Genomic DNA, 19,914 nt, shown 5'->3' with positions numbered 1-19,914 from the left:
TCTGGACGACATTTCACGGCGGTGTCCCGCCCCTAAACACTTCTTAAACTTCTAACTTCCTAAACTCCTTCTCTTTTCAGAGTTGTGTCTGCTCCACAGGGCAACACAACTAACTTATTCAACCGCCTGAAAAAAACACCACAAACCCAAATATGATGAATGCATGAAGGCCGAAGCTAACGCTGGTCCACTAAATCCCCGTCCGTGTCCAGCGCCAACCCAGACAACCCAGGCACTTTATGATTGCACTCTGCAATGGCATATGTATTTTTTGTCCTTTGTCTTGGGTACATTTTATTTTATTATTAATGATTTATTATTATTTTAAGTTTCAATTTGAAGCCTTGTTCACATATGGTTTGTTTAAAAAAGAAAGTGCAATAAAAAGATATGTTTTACCTAACATAATGAATAATCGTGATTAATAATTGTGGTTTCAATATTGATAAAAATAATCGTGATTATCATTTTGGCCATAATCGTGCAGCCCTATGAGAACCTGTCTTGTTCATCACACATCACCATCCAAAAGCACAGAAAAGGCTTGACTTCCTACTGAAACTTAGAAAGGCTGAATTCAACTTTTACAGAGGAGCAATAGAAATCATCCTGACTGGAAACATCACAAACTGTCATGGTTCATCACGGCCCAGGACAGGACGGCTCTACAGAAGGTGATTTAAACCACTAGAACATCACTGGTATTGTTGAAGCCGTTTTGCAGACCTTACCTTACCTTATTGATTCACAATTATGTTGAGACATCATGCATTTTCTGATGTGAATTATGCTGATCATATGTTGGACTATACTGTCTTGAAGTTTCTGTTTGTTGGTGTTATTATGATAATCATGATGAGCGGATGTCGGATAGTGTGACGTGATATGCCCTTTGATTTGGGACAGGTGCACAGGTGTTCACGTGAGCGGAAGGACAAGCAATTTTCAACCCCACAACAGGAAAGCCTTTGTCTGAAGCCAAATTTATTTATGATCAGTCTGTTATCGTCCTTCAATAAAGCCCCAATACGACCCTGAGAGCCGAGTGCACGTTAATTTACTGACTGCTCCTGACAGGTATCATCTTCAGAGCATCAGTGACATCAGTGAAGTGAGACGTCTCAACTGTATCAGCAGCCAAATCTGCCTTCTACCTGTCTAAGTCAACTCCTCTGCCACCAACCCCAGGAAACTATTCTCCATGTTCTCTTCCCACCTCACCCCTCCAGCCCCAAGTAAAAGACATCAGCTCCTCATTTACTCCTATGCCCATCCAGGAAGCACCTCCCCCATCCCTCACCTCAGATGGCCTTACCTGCTTCAGCCCTCTCTCTCTCTCTGAAGATGTTCACACACTAGTTACATCTAACCGTGCCACCACCTGTTCCCTTGACCCGATTCCCTCCTCTCTTCTCGAAGACATCTCACAAGATATCTTGCCTTTCCTCACCACCACCAACTCCTCCCTCACTTCAGGCTGTATTCCAGCTCCTTTAAAACACCTACAGTAAAGCCACTCCTAAAGAAACCCGACCTAGACTCAGCTGACATCCAAAACTACAGACCTGTATCTCTTCTTTCGTTCCTCTCTAAAACCCTGGAACGCACCGTCTACAACCAACTGTCCTCCTACCTTTCACAAAACGACCTCCTTCGACCTCCATCAGTCAGGCTTCAGGACCGCTCACTCCACTGAGACGGCCCTCCTCACAGTGACTGAGTTGCTCCTTGCCTCCAGAGCCTCGTCCCACTCATCCTCCTCAACCTATCTTCTGCGTTTGACACAGTCAACCACAAATCCTCCTCTCCACTTCTGTTTTCACTATACACTAGATCACTAGGCTGTGCAATCACATCTTATGGATTCTCTTACCACTGTTATGCACTGTTTCTTTCTTGTGACAAATGTACTTATTGTAAGTCACTTTGGACAAAAGCGTCTGCTAAATGTCCTAAATGTAAATGTCTGCAGAGTCCAGAGATACAACAAGACTACACCCACCCAGACACAGTCTGTTCACCCTGCTGCCGCCTGACAACACATTCAGAAGTATCTGCTGCTGTACCACCAGACTACAGAGCAGCTTCATTACTCTTCCATTCATCCTCCATAAAATATATTTTCTTATGTAGCATAAAGAGAAATGAGCGTCAAATAAACCTTTATTCTTTTTTGTCTTGTGAGAGTCATGAAACAGACTAGTACTTCAGTAAATACGTCTGTTCTTTAACAGCGTGGTATTAGTACTTCGGTAAATATTCTGTTCTTTAACAGTGTGGTATTAGTACTTGAATGAATGAATGAAATTTGTTTATTTCGGTCATACAACACCAATATCAAAATCAACCCTTTTGTGTGAACAATTTAGCCAGCACATATTATACACAATTACAACCATACACACACACACACACAAAAAATATCATACAGTGACCGAAAAGGGAATAGGCTGAAGCCAAAGGCTTATATTTGCCTATCCTTTACATTCTATGAAATTAAATTACCTAGAATGTCAACAATCCAAAATAATAAGATGAAGGTAATCGTTACTGTATTTTATAATTTTTCATTATTTTACATTTCAAGGCTTTCTTAAAACTCAACACAGAACTACGTGTCTCCAACTAATCACTGAGCTTATTCCACATTTTAACTCCCAAGACTGAAACACATTTGTATTTGTACTTGTACTTCAGTAAATACTTCTGTTCTTTAACAGTGTGGTATTAGTACTTCAGTAAATACTTCTCTGCTTTAACAGTGTGGTATTAGTACTTCAGTAAATACTTCTGTACTTTAACAGTGTAGTATTAGTACTTCAGTAAATACTTCCTCTGACTGAGCAGCAGGTCGAACTAACAGGCCTCCTGTTGGTTTAAAGTCCTGCAGCATGTTGGCCTACTTATCCTCATTAATGCTTTGTAAGCCCGGCTAATGCTCTCTCTCTCTCACACACACACACACACACACACACACACACACACACACACACACACACACACACACACACACACAGTGACAAGCTGGTCTCTGTTCTCTCGGAGGAAAATAAACGGAACAATAAACTGAAACAACATGAGGCCGTGGGCGAGAGACACTGACCGTCTGTAGACCTACAGCAGAGAGAGGTGAGTGGTCTATAGATTATTTTATTCATGTTTGTATTCATGTTCAGGTGAGTGAACAAGGGGAGGTGTCGTGTGTTCGTATGTTCTTCTGAAGACGTGAAACCACCTGAGAACTGAGGACTTTACAACAGTCAGCTGACATCAGACACACACACACACACACACATATTATTTATTATTATATTATTATTATTGTTATTTATTATTATTTATTTATTCATGGCACTCTTTACCAAACTGTGGTGGACATAATAATATGAACACGTGTCACAATCCACTGAAACAGTCCTGTTTAATCCCACATTAAATCCTGTCTGTGAAACTCACACTGACTCAGATTAACGAGCTGCTGTGACCAATCATGACGTCGGACCGGCCTTTTGTCTTTCTCATGTCTTCATCAGGCCATGTCTTCATCAAGTCATGTCTTCATCAAGTCATGTTTTCATCAAGTCATGTGTTCATGAGTTCATGACTTCATCAGATAATATCTTCATCAGGTCATGACTTCATCAGGACATGTCTTCGTCAAGTCACGTCTTCGTCAGGTCACGTCTTCGTCAGGGCATGTCTTTATCAGGTCATGACTTCATCAGGTCATGTCATGTCTTCGTCAAGTCATGTCATTATCAGGTCATGTCTTCATCAGGTCATGTGTTCATCAGGTCATGACTTCATCAGGCCATGTCTTCATCAGGCCATGTCTTCTCGAAGTCATGTCTTCATCAGGGCATGTCTTCATCAGGCCATGTCTTCATGAAGTCACGTCTTCATCAGGGCATGTCTTCATCAGGACATGTCTTCATCAGGGCATGTCTTCGTCAGGTCACTTCATTATCAGGTCATGACTTCATCAGGGCATGTCTTCATCAGGACATGTCTTCATCAGGTCATGTGTTCATCAGGTCATGACTTCATCAGGGCATGTCTTCATCAGGTCATGTCTTCATCAGGGCATGTCTTCATCAGGTCATGTCTTCATCAGGTCATGTTTTAAAGTAAAAACATTTATGGCTGAATAACCTAAACTTGTGTTTATGATAAGCTCACCTTCTGTCTTCAGACCCTCTATTCTCACTAATAATCACAGAACAACCATTTGAGGGGGAAAAGTTGGAAATATGAGGAGGGACTGCTGTTCAGGATGAACAGACTTCCTGTAGATGTTGTGACTTTCAAAGTCAAAGTGGACAGACTGAGGACCTGCTTTAATGTTTCATCTCATCATTAAAAAGGGGTTTCCATGCTGGACCTTTGAGTGTGTCATGTGACCCTCTGACATCATTAGTATGACTCAGTTGTTTTCAGTCTGCTTGCGTCCTCATGAATAAATCATGACACATCATGTGTTTGGTTGTTAATCTGCTCTGAGGTCCGTTCTCTTTGACCTCCACGTGTTTCTACAACAAACTGCAGTCATGACTTCTTCGTTATCTTCATTCAAGATTCATTCATTACTCAATTTAATAAACATTCTCAGACATTTTGTTTTGTTTGAACAACAAAGATTCAGTTTTGATAAAACATAGAAAATCTGACAGCAGAAGAGAAAAAAATGACTGTAACCATTGATGGATCATCACAGACTGAAGTTTCTTTTAATTAATCAACTGTGTCGTCAACACAACAGTTATCAGTTTACTACAATACAAATACTTCAAACAAACAAAGTTCTTTGGTCTTCCAAATATATGAAGATGAATCCTAAAATCTCAGGTCTCAGTCAGGAGACGATCCCAGTTTCAGTTGGTGGACAGACGGTCAGAGTTCAAACAGCAGCTCAGAGTTCAGCAACACTGTTGTAACACTTAAACAACGTTAACATGAGTAATTGTTGACCTGTTGTTGATCTACAGGTGTGAAGGTGGAGCAGGTAGAGGAAGATGTTGAGACCCTGCAGGCTGCTGATCTGGCAGGTGGCTCTCAGGTTGTCTTATCATGTTGTTACAGGTAAGAGCCAGTGTATGTGTGTGTGTGTGTGTGTGTGTGTGTCTGTGTCTGTGTGAGACAAGCATCAACAAAGAACAAATTATTCATGAGAAAATATTGTAGACTGACCAACCTAACAAACACACACACCAACAAATGAACAAACAGACCAACCAACCAACCAACCAACCAACCAACCGACAAACCAACAGACCAACGACAAAACAACAAGTCAACCAACCAACAAACCCACCAACTGACAAACCAAAAAACAAACCAACAAACCAACCAACCAACCTACATTGTGAAAAAAGTACTTATTGTAAATTGCTTTGGACAAAAGCGTCTGCTAAATTCCCTAAATGTAAATGTAAATGTAACCAACCAAAACCGAAAAACCAACTGACAAACCAACCAGCCAGCCAACAGACCAACGACTAACCAGCAAGTCAACCAACCCACCAAAAAACAAAACAAACCAGCCAACATACCAGAACTGAAAAACCAACAAACCAACCGACAGCAGATCAGAAATGTATTTTGGCTCGAAACCATTCAGTGCTTTATAAACCAACGGCAGGATTTTGAAATCTATTCTTTGACTGATAGGAAGCCAGTGTAAAGATCTGAGAACTGGAGTGATGTGATCTACTTTTTTGGTTCTTGTTAGGACTCAAGCAGCAGCGTTCTGAATCAGCTGCGGCTGTTTGATGGATTTTTTAGAGAGTCCTGTAAAGACACCATTACAGTAGTCGAGTCTGCTGAAGATAAATGCATGGATAAGTTTTTCCAAATCCTGTCGAGACATAAGTCCTTTTATCCTGGGTATATTTTTAAGATGATAGTAGGCCGACTTTGTAATTGACTTAATGTGGCTGCTGAAATTCAGGTCTGAGTCCATGATTACACCAAGGTTTCTGGCTTGGTTTGTAGTTTTCAACATTACAGACTGAAGCTGAGCAGAAACTGAAAAACCAACAAACCAACCGACCGACCGACAAACCCACTGACCGCACCCAACAAACCAACTGACAAACCAACCAACCGACAAACCCACTGACCGCACCCAACAAACGAACGGACAAACCAACCAACCGACAAACCCACTGACCGACACCCAACAAACGAACTGACAAACCAACCAACCAACCAACAAACCAACCGATTGACAAACCCACTGACCGACAAACCAAGAAACTAACTGACAAACCAACTGACAAACCAACAGATAAATCAACCAACCATTTCACAAACCAACTGACAAACCAACTAACAAACCCACCAACCAACACACTGACTGACAAACCAATTTATTATTAACTGCACTGATCAATAATTTAATCTATAAAATAATAACCAAACAGTAAAACCTGTTATTTCATTGATCAATCTGATTAAATTCCGTTTACTGAGAAATTAAACTTGAAGATGTGACACAGCCAAGAAAGTGAGGTTTTAAAGATTCATCAATTATCAACATCTTGTTCCATTAAATAATCTATCAACCAAACAATTGATTAATTAGCTAATCGTTTCTGCTCATTCATATGTGTTTCACCACTGTCTGCAACCAATCAAAAGACAGAAATACATTTTATGAAAATGAAAGTCCTTGAGCTTCAATGAAATACCTCCATCATCTCTTTGTTTGGCTTCTTCAGTTCTGACTGAACCTCTCATCCAAGAGGCTCCTTCAGTTCAGAACTGCCTACGATACAGAATGTTTTTCTTCAGTTGTTTTCTGTACCTGGAACCTAAAACCAGAAACCATCTGAACAAGATTCAATACGATTGACAGGCAGTATTGATCCTGCTCACACATTCAGTCAGTGCTAAAGACAGATCTGACTGTTCCTCAGCCAGTCTGTGTCTGGGCGGGTCGGACATCTTTGCGTCGATCAGAGAGAACAGTCAGACGGGTCAGCTGATCTCCACCCTCAGTATCACTGGAGAACCAGGAGGGGGTGCCGTCCGCCTGTGTCTGACCGGAGACAATGCCGACTGGTTCTACTTAGAGGGTCGAAGCATCCGACTGAACAGCTCTGCCTCCAGAGTACTTGACCGAGAGGTACACCTGCATCAGTACACACCTGAACTGCAACTGAACTACACCTGTATCTCACTGAACTGCAGCTGTATCTCAGCTGAACTACACCTGAACTACACCTGTATCGCACTGAACTGCAGCTGTAGCTCACCTGAACTACACCTGTAACTCACTGGACTACACATGAACTACACCTGTAACTCACTTGAACTACACCTGTATCTCACCTGAATCATACCTATATCTCACCTGAACTACACCTATAGTTTAAACACATTTCACCTGTAGTTTAATCTCACCTGAACTACACCTGTATCTCACCTGAACTATACCTGAACTACACCTGTAGTTTAAACACATCTCACCTGTAGTTTAATCTCACCTGAACTACACCTGTATCTCACCTGAACAATACCTGAACTACATCTGAACTACACCTGTATCTCACCTGAACCACACCTGTATCTCACCTGAACTACACCTATAGTTTAAACACATTTCACCTGTAGTTTAATCTCACCTGAACTACACCTGTATCTCACTTGAACAATACCTGAACTACACCTGAACTGCACCTGTATCTCACCTGAACTACACCTGTATCTCACCTGAACCTGAAAACCCCCCCCCCAAAAAAACAAAGACGTATATGCGCTTGTATGTTCTGACCCTCAGCACTTAAATCATAGCACTTATGTACTTAAGGTGTCTTAATAAATAGCAGCTACTTGGCTCAGACGAGGGCTTAAAAACCGTTTCTATTTTTTCATTCTTACTTTATCGATGATGAAATGTTGTAGTTTCTTTCTTGTGACAAATGTACTTATTGTAAGTCGCTTTGGACAAAAGCATCTGCTAAATGCCCTAAATGTAAATGACCTACTCCTGTATCTCACTGAACTACACCTGAACTACACCTGTATCTCACCTGACCTACACCTGTATCTCACCTGAATTACACCTGTATCTCACTGAACTGCAGCTGTATCTCACCTGAACTACACCTGAATCTCACTGAACTGCAGCTGTATGTCACCTGAACTACACCTGTATCACACCTTAGCTACACTTTTATCTCACCTGAACTACACCTAAATTTCACCTTAACTACACATGAACTACATCTACACCTGTAGCTCAACTGAACTACACCTGAAATAGACCAGAACTTCACCTGTAGTTTTAACATATCTCACCCTAACCTTAATTATAACCCTTAATCTCACCTGAACTACAGCTGCAGTTTAATATCACCTGCATAATCTGCAGTAAATGTTTGAATCAGGTGTGTGTTTGTCTCGCAGGTTCAGGGATCAATGCTGATAGCAGAGCTGACCTGTTATGAGGATGATGTCATGCAGGTAGGTCACCTCTTGTACAGGTAAGTCACCTGTCGTACAGGTGGGTCACCTGTCGTACAGTAACAGGTGTCCTCAGCAGTATATAAGTGGTGTTTGTTCCTCAGAGTCAGTACAGGATCCTGGTGGAGATTGTGAACGAGAATGACAACAGACCGAACTTCCTGCAGGAGACGATTCAGCCGTTCACTGTCAGCGAGGTAAAACATGGCCAACTGATAACGCTTCTCTTTCTGTTCAGATAGAAAATGACCTGTCAGAAAACTGACCATATAAAAGGTGTGTTTATATCTTTTATAATAAAGTGTGTTTTGTGTGCAGCTGACAGCAGTGAACTCTGTGGTTTTCATTGTGAAGGCTGTCGACGCTGATGGAGACATGATCACTTACATCATTGATCAGTCATCGGTAAGGACCTCAGGCCTGTCCACACACCTCTGTCTGTGTCTCCTATATGTCTCAATATCCTGTCACCTGTCACCTGCAGCGTGATGCCTGGTTCTTCAGGATCGATCTCCCCAACAGTGGAAAAGTAGTTCTGGACAAACCACTGGACTACGAGACCAGAACTCACCTGCAGGTGTTGATCTGGGCTCAGGTAACACTCCGGCTGGTTTAAACTATTTTTTATTAAAACGCCTGATTCTAAAACAATGTCCTGTCCTGACATTTTATTTTGTTGATGATGTGAACAGGAAGCGAACACTGTGGAGAAATTCAACACGTCTGCTGTTCTGACGGTGATCATCAAGGACGGAGACGACCAGTACCCTCACTTCCTGCCCTGTACTCCTGTCTCTCCAGGTGTTCCTGTCTGCATGAACCCCACCTACACCACCAACATCACACGCAAACAGCAGGTACACACACACACACACACACACACACACACACACACACACACACACACACACACACACACACACACACACACGAAACAGCAGGTAAACAGTCAGGTGTGTACAGCTGTTGGGATGTTTTGATTCTTTCAGGTAAAATCATGTCAGATGAACGTTCCTGTTATTTTGAGGGTTTTAAATGTCATACACGTCTGTTTACATCTGTTCATGTTTTCTGAAAACAAAGTTGTTTTTTATGTTTCAGGACGCAGTTCTGCAGTTTTCTCCTGGTCCAATCAGAGCAGAGGATGGAGACAGAGGGATCAACACTCCTCTGGTCTACTCCATCCTTACCGGTCAGTTGTAACACAACCTGTCATGTGACACACAGCTCACATTAACTGTGCAGTCAACAAAACTACTTCAATGACTCCTCAGACAGCAGGAAGAACTACCTGAGAGGTGAAGACAGCTGGTTCACCTTCATACTGGACTTAAAGACATTCAGTGCTTGTGGACAGGTGTGTACAGGTGTGTTTGTGTGTCAGCAGGTGGTGATCAGGGCAGGTTTGAGATCAACAACAGGACAGGTGAGATCAGGTTAACCCGACCTGTGAACGACCAGCAGCTGGCGGCAAACTTCACACTCAGCGTCATGGTAACGGCACAACTTCCTGTTTACTGTTCAACTAAACAACAGTGCAGAACAAAGAGTCCGATCCACCTGTCCTCGTGTCACAGGTGTGTCAGGCCAATGACCGGCTGAAGTACAGTGTGGCGTCGGTTCTGATAAGAGTTCTCAGTGAGAACATGTTCCCTCCGGTCTTCAACAGAACCACCTTTAAAGGTTTCATCATCCAGAGCTCTAGCCCCGCCTCCATCGTCTCCACCTATGGGAACCAGGTGTTACAGGTCCAGGTGTCAGACGGCGACTTCCCTGATGTAAGAACACCTGCTGCTCTACCTGTTTTATAACCTGTATGACACCTGGTGAGTCATCATTGCTGTCCAATCACAGGGCCGGAATCCAAACATCCACTACTCCCTCCATCCTCCATCTGGACTGTACCAAGTCACTCAAGGGGGGGTTCTGATCGCTAGGACGGACCAGCTGCACGCCTTCGCCAGAAACATACTTCAGGTGGGTTACCTTTATTATACCATGGTAGGGCTGGGTGATAAAACGATCTCGATAATTTTCATGGTAAAATTTTCCCCGATAACAATGAGAAATTTATGACATTTATTTTAGTAGTTATTTCTGAGTCCGTTTTCCTTTACCTAGAAAACACTACATCAACAGCCAATCACACAGCAGAGAAACAGATGTGGTTGATGCATGTTTCCGGCCCCTCCCACTCACAACAACTCAGAATGATGGTGACCACCTGTGTGTCTCGCCGACACAAGACAATGAGCGAAACCAAGTGCGAGGAAACTGACAAAGATGAAGAAATTGTACCGAAGAAAAGTCATACCACTTCAGTTATTTGGAAATAGTTCGGCTACCTGAAGTCTGACAAAGGACAGACCAGCATTAGGTACAAAATGTGTCGGCGACCAGTCCTCAGCAGAACTGTAAACACCACCAACCTCTTCCATCATCTCAAAAGGTACCATCCCAAACAGTACGCCGAAAGCATGAGTTAGCGCTATCATGCTAGCGTCAGCCTCCCCTCCACTAGCCAACAGCCCAGCCCCACTGCTGCTACTAGTCAAACTTCAGGTCGACAACCAACAGGTGCCACTGCTTTTTCAGCCGTTAGCCCACATGAGAAGAATCCCAAGCAACACAAAGTCAGAACCAGCGCAGTGATGTACTGTATTGCTAAACATATGATGCCTATAAGCACGGTTGAATAATCAGCTCTATGCAGAGTGTAGGGTAAAGTTGGAGCAGCTCAGATATGTCACCGCTGATATGTGGTCTGGTTGCACGTCCGAGCCACATCAGGTCTTACAGAACAGGAGGCATTAAAGCTGAACTGAACAATTACCTAACCCTGCAAGCTCAAGAATGTGCAATATTCAAAGAATACAGGAGCATAATCATCCTCAACATTTACCTTTGTATTTTATTTTCTTAAATCAATGTTCAGTTCAGTATACTACCTCTAAAATGTTTGAGACACGTTAGAGACAAACAATTTGTTGAACATATTCATCATTTTATTTGTTCAGTGTTTAACATAAAGCCATTTGGTTGGTTGGTTCTGTTGAATGTTTGTCACCTATTCATTCTGACAATAAATAATTGTATTTTATAAACCATAATTAACCTTCTGGTTTGTTTTGGGTTCCGTCCTAGGGAAAAAACTGTCAATTCAACATTATTATTGTTAAATATACTGTATATCGTGATAATTATCGACATCAATCAATATAAAAAAACATTTCATGATAACAGTTTTGGCCGTATCGCCCAGCCCTATACCATGGTACCACAATAATGCAGTATCACTCAGGTAGTACTGCCTGTACAACAGTACTACAGTATTGCAGTATTCTTCAACTGACTGATTTCTGATCTGACAGCTCTGTGGTTCACATTTGGTTGAAGGAAATAAAACTACTACAAAAGGTAATATCCAACAAAGCCAGGGATATACAAAGCCAGGGTTCCACAAAGCGTTTTTTTCATGTTTCTGATGTTTGATCTCTGATGTTGTTGAACACATTACCTCATTATTGATCCTGATGACCATAACGTGATAATCCTGCAGGCTGTTAACACGAACAATCGATAGTCAACTTGAACACATTAACACGTGATTGTACACGATGATGTCTGTGACTCAGCAGGTAGTAGCCAGAGATGAAGAATCAGGAGAAGAAGTTTCAGCTTCAGTGGACATTGAAGTCCTGCAGCGAGGACAACAAGGTGAGAACACCAACAGAAGGAAGTAACTTGGACTAATCTCACACACACACACACACACACACACACACACACACACACACACACACACGGAGGAGCAGTGGGTTGTAAAGTGAGGGGGGGAGGGGGGCTGTCAGAGGTCTTCTGCTCCACTGAATACTAATTGATCACAAACTGATCAGTCATCTGTTTCATTAATGAGATAAGAGCCTCGTTAGAAACACAAACACTCAGCAGGATGGCAGACTCTCTCATTCACAGAGAAAACTTGAACACATCATGATGACCTGAGGCGTTTTTGGTTCTAAATGGATTTATTCATTATGACTTATGATTCACCGACATTAACTCGGTCCTGTTTTCAGCCACTCGTGGTGCGTTCACCGACATTAACTCGGTCCCATTTTCAGTCACTCGTGGTGCGTTCACTGAAATTAACTCGGTCCTGTTTTCAGTCCCTCGTGGTGAGTTCACTGACATTAACTTGGTCCTGTTTTCAGTCCCTCGTGGTACGTTCACTGACATTCATTTTCGTCTTGTAAGTCCCTCGTGGTGCTTTCACTGACATTCATTTTCTTCTTTTCAGTCACTCGTGGTGCGTTCACTGACATTAACTCTGTCCTGTTTTCAGTCCCTCGTGGTGCGTTCGCTGACATTTACTCGGTCATGTTTTCAGACCCTTGTGGTGCGTCCACTGACATTTACTCTGTCCTGTTTTCAGTCACCCATGGTGCGTTCACTGACATTAATTTTCTTCTTTTCAGTCCCTCATGGTGCGTTCACTGAGCAGCAGTTGTTTGGAGATGTGGACAGCAGGCTGGCAGGAGGAATTGCAGCGATGATCCTGCTGTTGTTTCTATCATCGGTTTTGTTTCTGCTGCTTCGAACCGCCAGGAGACGACAGCGACAAACAAACACTGATGAACACGCAGCCATCGCCCTTGGAAAACATCCCAACGTGGTACAAACTTAAACTCTTACACTATCACCTGCCGACATATTTAAGATGTTTGTTGGTTTCAGGTGTGCAGTTTTTCTGTACAAACATAAAGCATCTCTGATGAATATCTTATAGACAGTGTGATGACGAGTTGGTGTCTCTGGTGCTGAATCTAAAGTTTTTGTTTTTTTTACAGACTTTCAGCTCATTGTTGATTTGTTCTGATTCTCAGCGCTCTCAGTGAAAAAGCCGTAAAGAGTCAGTGTACACTACAAACAGCAGACAGACAGTCAGAGACGAGCTGTGAACACAGCGGAGCGTTCAGCAGCTAAAGAGACAGTTGTTTATCTCATTGGACTCATCAGGAGACACAAACATGACTCCAATCAGAGCATCAACGTTACAACAAAGACATCAGTTACTGAAGCTTTAAGGGTTAGGGTACAGTTCAAGGTCACCTCATCTTTACGACACAACGTAGGTTCATGAATGTTTATAACAACCTGATGTCTGCACTTCCTGTGTTGTTCTGTAGTGCCTGCTCTGCTTTCAGACGGTGAGTTTAAAGCTGCTCTCCCGTCGTCATGTTGTGATAGTCAGTGTGCACTTCCTGTAATGTGTTTCTGTTTATAGCCTCTCTGTGGTGCTCTGTGTCATCATGAACATCCACCTTCAGCATCGTCTGGATGAGGTTAGGGTGGTGCTCTGTGTTATGATGGTTGCATCCCTTCTTGATATTTGCTCTTGTTGTCAGTAGTTTTTTTCTTTGTTTGGTTCAAAACTTCTTTAATTTTGTAAAACTTGAGTTATGACGAGGCTCAGTCTGAAGTCAGAACAGTATAAACTGAAGTTATGAACAGTATAAACTGAAATCAGAACAGTATAAACTGAAGTTATGAACAGTATATACTGAAGTTATGAACAGTATAAACTGAAGTTATGAACAGTATAAACTGAAATCAGAACAGTATAAACTGAAGTTATGAACAGTATAAACTGAAGTTATGAACAGTATAAACTGAAATCAGAGCAGTATAAACTGAAGTTATGAACAGTATAAACTGAAATCAGAACAGTATAAACTGAAGTTATGAACAGTATATACTGAAGTTATGAACAGTATAAACTGAAGTCAGAACAGTATATACTGAAGTTAGAAACAGTATAAACTGAAGTTATGAACAGTATAAACTGAAATCAGAACAGTATAAACTGAAGTTAGAACAGTATAAACTGAAGTCAGAACAGTATATACTGAAGTTAGAAACAGTATAAACTGAAGTTATGAACAGTATAAACTGAAGTCAGAAACAGTATAAACTGAAGTTATGAACAGTATAAACTGAAATCAGAACAGTATAAACTGAAATCAGAACAGTATAAACTGAAGTTATGAACAGTATAAACTGAAATCAGAACAGTATAAACTGAAGTTAGAACAGTATAAACTGAAGTCAGAACAGTATATACTGAAGTTAGAAACAGTATAAACTGAAGTTATGAACAGTATAAACTGAAGTCAGAAACAGTATAAACTGAAGTTATGAACAGTATAAACTGAAATCAGAACAGTATAAACTGAAATCAGAACAGTATAAACTGAAGTTATGAACAGTATATACTGAAGTTAGAACAGTATAAACTGAAGTTAGAACAGTATAAACTGAAGTTATGAACAGTATAAACTGAAGTCAGAAACAGTATAAACTGAAGTCAGAAACAGTATAAACTGAAGTCAGAAACAATATAAACTGAAGTTGGTACAGTATAAACTGATCATGAACAGTATAAACTGAAGTTGGAACAGTATAAACTGAAGTTATGAACGGTATAAACTGAAGTTGGAACAGTATAAACTGAAGTTATGAACGGTATAAACTGAAGTTATGAACGGTATAAACTGAAGTTATGAACAGTATAAACTGAAGTTGGAACAGTATAAACTGAAGTTATGAACGGTATAAACTGAAGTTGGAACAGTATAAACTGAAGTTATGAACGGTATAAACTGAAGTTAGAACAGTATAAACTGAAGTCAGAACAGTATATACTGAAGTTAAAAACAGTATAAACTGAAGTTATGAACAGTATAAACTGAAGTCAGAAACAGTATAAACTGAAGTTATGAACAGTATAAACTGAAATCAGAACAGTATAAACTGAAATCAGAACAGTATAAACTGAAGTTATGAACAGTATATACTGAAGTTAGAACAGTATAAACTGAAGTTATGAACAGTATAAACTGAAGTTGGAACAGTATAAACTGAAGTTATGAACGGTATAAACTGAAGTTAGAACAGTATAAACTGAAGTTAGAACAGTATAAACTGAAGTCAGAACAGTATATACTGAAGTTAGAAACAGTATAAACTGAAGTTATGAACAGTATAAACTGAAGTCAGAAACAGTATAAACTGAAGTTATGAACAGTATAAACTGAAATCAGAACAGTATAAACTGAAATCAGAACAGTATAAACTGAAGTTATGAACAGTATATACTGAAGTTAGAACAGTATAAACTGAAGTTATGAACAGTATAAACTGAAGTCAGAAACAGTATAAACTGAAGTCAGAAACAATATAAACTGAAGTTGGTACAGTATAAACTGATCATGAACAGTATAAACTGAAGTTGGAACAGTTTAAACTGAAGTTATGAACGGTATAAACTGAAGTTATGAACAGTATAAACTGAAGTTGGAACAGTATAAACTGAAGTTATGAACGGTATAAACTGAAGTTGGAACAGTATAAACTGAAGTTATGAACGGTATAAACTGAAGTTAGAACAGTATAAACTGAAATCAGAACAGTATAAACTGAAATCAGAACAGTATAAACTGAAGTTATGAACAGTATAAACTGAAGTTATGAACAGTATAAACTGAAATCAGAACAGTATAAACTGAAGTCAGAACAGTATAAACTGATCATGAACAGTATAAACTGAAGTTATGAACAGAATAAACTGAAGTTAGAACAGTATAAACTGAAGTCAGGAACAGTATAAACTGAAGTTGGAACAGTATAAACTTAAGTTATGAACGGTATAAACTGAAGTTGGAACAGTATAAAGTGAAGTTATGAACGGTATAAACTGAAGTTGGAACAGTATAAACTGAAGTTATGAACAGTATATACTGAAGTTATGAACGGTATAAACTGAAGTTAGAACGGTATAAACTGAAGTTATGAACAGTGTATACTGAAGTTATGAACAGTGTATACTGAAGTTTGGAACAGTATAAACTGAAGTTATGAACAGTATAAACTGAAGTTATGAACAGTATAAACTGAAATCAGAACAGTATAAACTGAAGTTATGAAGAGTATATACTGAAGTTATGAACAGTAGCCTATAAACTGAAGTCAGAACAGTATATACTGAAGTTAGAACAGTATATACTGAAGTTATGAACAGTAAAAAACTGAAGCTAGAACAGTATATACTGAAGTCAGAACAGAAGTTAGAACAGTGTATACTGAAGTTATGAACAGTAGCCTATAAACTGAAGTCAGAACAGTATATACTGAAGTTAGAACAGTATATACTGAAGTTATGAACAGTATAAACTGAAGTCAGAACAGTATAAACTGAAGTTTATGACGTGTACTGCAGTCGACCACCAGGTGGCGATCTTAAGCTGGTTCGCCTCCTGTGGTACATCTTCATGTCCAGTGGTTGGATGAGACGTTCAGGGTGTGTGGGAAAACAAAGTGAAGCTGAATCAAACTGTTGTCTCTGACAGGTTAGCTCCAGTCGACCGGTCTTCTCCACAGACGAGTCTTCATACTCCAGAGCTTTCAGCCATCAGTATGAGTCTTCTTCACACGGCAGACATGGAGTCTACACCCGGAGACACTCTCAGCTTCCTCCTCCTTCATTATCATCATCATCAAACATCATCAGTGATCCTGGAGGAAGAGCCAGACAGCAGTCTCATCTGTTTCCTGTCCTAGAAAAACCTGAAGGACCCATCGAAACCCTCAGAGCAGCTGAGTCCACAGGTGTGTCCACAGGTGATGACATCACAGCAGAGACTCTTCAGAGAGACAACAAAATGAAAACAAACCAATCAGAGGAGTCAGAGGACCCGTACAGGTAGACGGTCTCTGTGATCAGTCTGAAGAGTCAATCACAGAGCAGAACAATCAATCTGACGGGTGTCTGAAGAGCCAATCACAGAGCAGAAACAAACAGTTGACCAGAGTCTTGAATCATGTTTACTTTCTCTTGTTGTTTATTTTCACGTTGATGGACAGAAATCAGTCTCATTGATCAATTAATTGATCAATAAAAAATCTACAAACAGCCAGTGTGAACACATTTAAAACAATGTTAAAGATGAATACAGTTCATAAATAATCAGTATAAATATAAATATATTTTCTTCATGTATAAACATGTTTCAGTGCATGTGTTCACAGATCATCTGTATTGATCGTGTTGTTCGTGTGTTTGAGACGTTGGAAGTGCTGTTGGAAAACTCAATTGTTAAAAATATTAATGTGGAATTGTTCTTTTTTCCTCGTCATTGATCAAAAATAATTGATGACATATTTTGATGTGTGAATTTAATTTGAACAAATCATTGAACTGATCAATCTGATATTAGATTTTATTTTTAGTAAAAGTCTCTGCAGTAATAAAGTCAGTGTGATGAACATGTTTAATTATTGATCCTTCATAACTTTATTGATCAGCTGTGTTTATCAGTGAAGGCTGTGGTGATCAGATGTGATCGGTTATTAAACTCAAACATCTTAAACTGAAAAATAAAAATGTCATAAAAGTCTTTAAAACATCCTTAATGACTTCAGGAGGTCTCCATGTTTGATCAGTTCTTCCACTTGAACCTGTACCTGTGTGGACCACTTCACCTGGTAACAGGTTTAAATCCGCTGAACAGAAACTGACTGTTTAACTCACACACTCTGTTATTCATTCAGGAGGAGTCAAAATTATTCAAGTGTTTAAAAGGTTTAGGGTTAAAAACAGATTTTCTTCTCAATCGACACATTCAAACTAAAACTGTTTCTGGTTTTCTTTGTTTCTTCTTGAATCAATCATAAAACACAACATCTCCAGTGTGAGTCACTTCCTGTCGTCTGCCTGCTGTCACAGTTTCATAACAACAGAAGCAGTTTATATCTTCACTGATGGTGACAGGAGTGAATAATCAAACACAACACATCAGCATCCAGCAGTCCAATAGCTCCCCCTGCTGGTCACAGTCAAACACTGTGGACATATTTTAACTCTTCAATCATAAATTCAATACTTTCAGTTGATCCGTCGATGCTTTAGACGCATTATTCTGTTCAAAGCATGAAACAAATGACATCTGATGAAACTTGAAACAACAAACAGAATCTCATTAAATAAGTATCAGATCAACAAATACACAAAACATCTCAGACTGCAAACAATCAACACATCACACACCTGAATGCGCCTGAACACACACCTGTATACATACCTGTATCAGTGATCACACAGCTAAAATAGCCAAGAAAGAAATACATCAGCTGCCTGGACAGCTTCTTCATTCATGAACACCTGGTTCACATCCACACCTGTCGCATGTTCACATTCACACTTGTACACAGAGCCCCAGAAGGTAGCCATCAGGACAGGTAGATCTGACTCACCGGTATGAAGACAGACATCCATCATGGCAGCTAAGTGTTGCGTCTGGACACAGTTCAGAACTCCATTGACATTTTGGTTGATTCAGTGTTCACGTCCTATCTGTCTGCAGGTGTTCAGACTCCTTACCTGTCTGCTCAGCTGTAGTTTCAGGCGTGTAGTCCTGTCGTCAGTTCATGGTTTTCAGTCCACAGTTTTTCTTCAGCTGCAGTTTGTTCCTTTCATTAAATTTTCATGTCTGTAAATGAGCTTCAGTGAATTTTGCTTCATGTAATGACTTCCTGTTTTCAGCTCATGAACTTCTTCAGTCTTTATGCAAACCACAGATGTTTGAAAATGTGTCAATTATCCAATGAGAGGCTGACACATCAGACAGCCCCGCCTCCACAGGAAACTTCAAAGTAAAGGAACTGAACCACAAAAAAACTGCAAAAGTCAAACTGAACTGAAAAGATTATAACATCTGATGACATCTGAAATTCTCATTCAACACACTGATATTTAGAATATTGAAATTTTAAACAGAAAGTTTCTGTTTGTCAGTTATTTGTTTAGTGTTTTTGTTATTTTTTGTTGTGAAAATGAAACAAACTTTCGTTTCTGGTCTTCAGCAGAAGGACGGAAAAAAAACTGCAGAGAGGAACAAACAAGAAAATACCTGACACTCCTTCACAATAAAAGAGTGATTTTAAACAAAAGAATATTTTCAAGACTTTAGTTCATAAAAACTGGCTGTGGCCGCTGTTGAGTAACAGCAGCTCTGATTAGTCGACTGTTGACCTTTGACCCACATAAACATCAGCAGCTGAATAAGCTCAAATTTAACAGCAGATGTTTCTAAATTTAAAATATTTTTACATTTGTGATAAAAAAAGAGCTGAACAAGGAGCAGGATTAATCTATTAGTTTAAGTATTTAAAAATACTGTACCTGTTTAATAACTTAAATTTAATAATGTTTCACTTTAACTTCTTCTTCATAATGACCAAGAACTTTCAGCCAATCAGAGAACATTTACATTACATTTAGGGCATTTAGCAGACACTTTTGTCCAAAGCGACTTACAGTAATTCATACATACACACACTGATGTCAGTAGCTGCCATGCAAGGTGCCGACCAGCATATCAGGAGCAGTTT

The 19,914-nt window shown here is 40.0% G+C and overlaps 1 protein-coding gene across 3 annotated transcripts; it reads left to right on the top strand.

Annotated features, from left to right (window-relative positions):
• The first annotated feature begins 3,023 nt into the window (after positions 1 to 3,023).
• On the top strand, positions 3,024 to 18,038 carry cdhr5-rs (cadherin-related family member 5, related sequence). 3 transcript variants are annotated; one of them, XM_084345214.1, is made up of 16 exons: positions 3,024 to 3,129; positions 4,984 to 5,079; positions 6,918 to 7,126; positions 8,410 to 8,466; positions 8,571 to 8,663; positions 8,785 to 8,871; positions 8,951 to 9,061; positions 9,159 to 9,323; positions 9,568 to 9,658; positions 9,851 to 9,960; positions 10,044 to 10,244; positions 10,321 to 10,443; positions 12,105 to 12,183; positions 12,945 to 13,141; positions 13,754 to 13,811; positions 16,875 to 16,904. In XM_084345214.1, the coding sequence occupies exons 2-15, from the start codon at positions 5,013 to 5,015 to the stop codon at positions 13,808 to 13,810; spliced, it is 1,647 nt and encodes a 548-aa protein (XP_084201340.1). In that variant the 5' UTR covers positions 3,024 to 3,129; positions 4,984 to 5,012; the 3' UTR covers position 13,811; positions 16,875 to 16,904. The 3 variants fall into 3 exon arrangements, with proteins under 3 accessions (XP_084201340.1, XP_084201338.1, XP_084201339.1); XM_084345212.1 differs by lacking the exon at positions 13,754 to 13,811 and having other exon boundaries at positions 4,986 to 5,079; positions 16,875 to 18,038; XM_084345213.1 differs by lacking the exon at positions 13,754 to 13,811 and having other exon boundaries at positions 9,854 to 9,960; positions 16,875 to 18,038.
• The last annotated feature ends 1,876 nt before the right edge of the window (positions 18,039 to 19,914 follow it).

Source organism: Pagrus pagrus (assembly GCF_965226575.1).
Source record: "Pagrus pagrus genome assembly, chromosome: 23".
Taxonomy (NCBI): domain Eukaryota; kingdom Metazoa; phylum Chordata; class Actinopteri; order Spariformes; family Sparidae; genus Pagrus; species Pagrus pagrus.
This window is presented reverse-complemented; position numbering and strand designations above follow the sequence as displayed.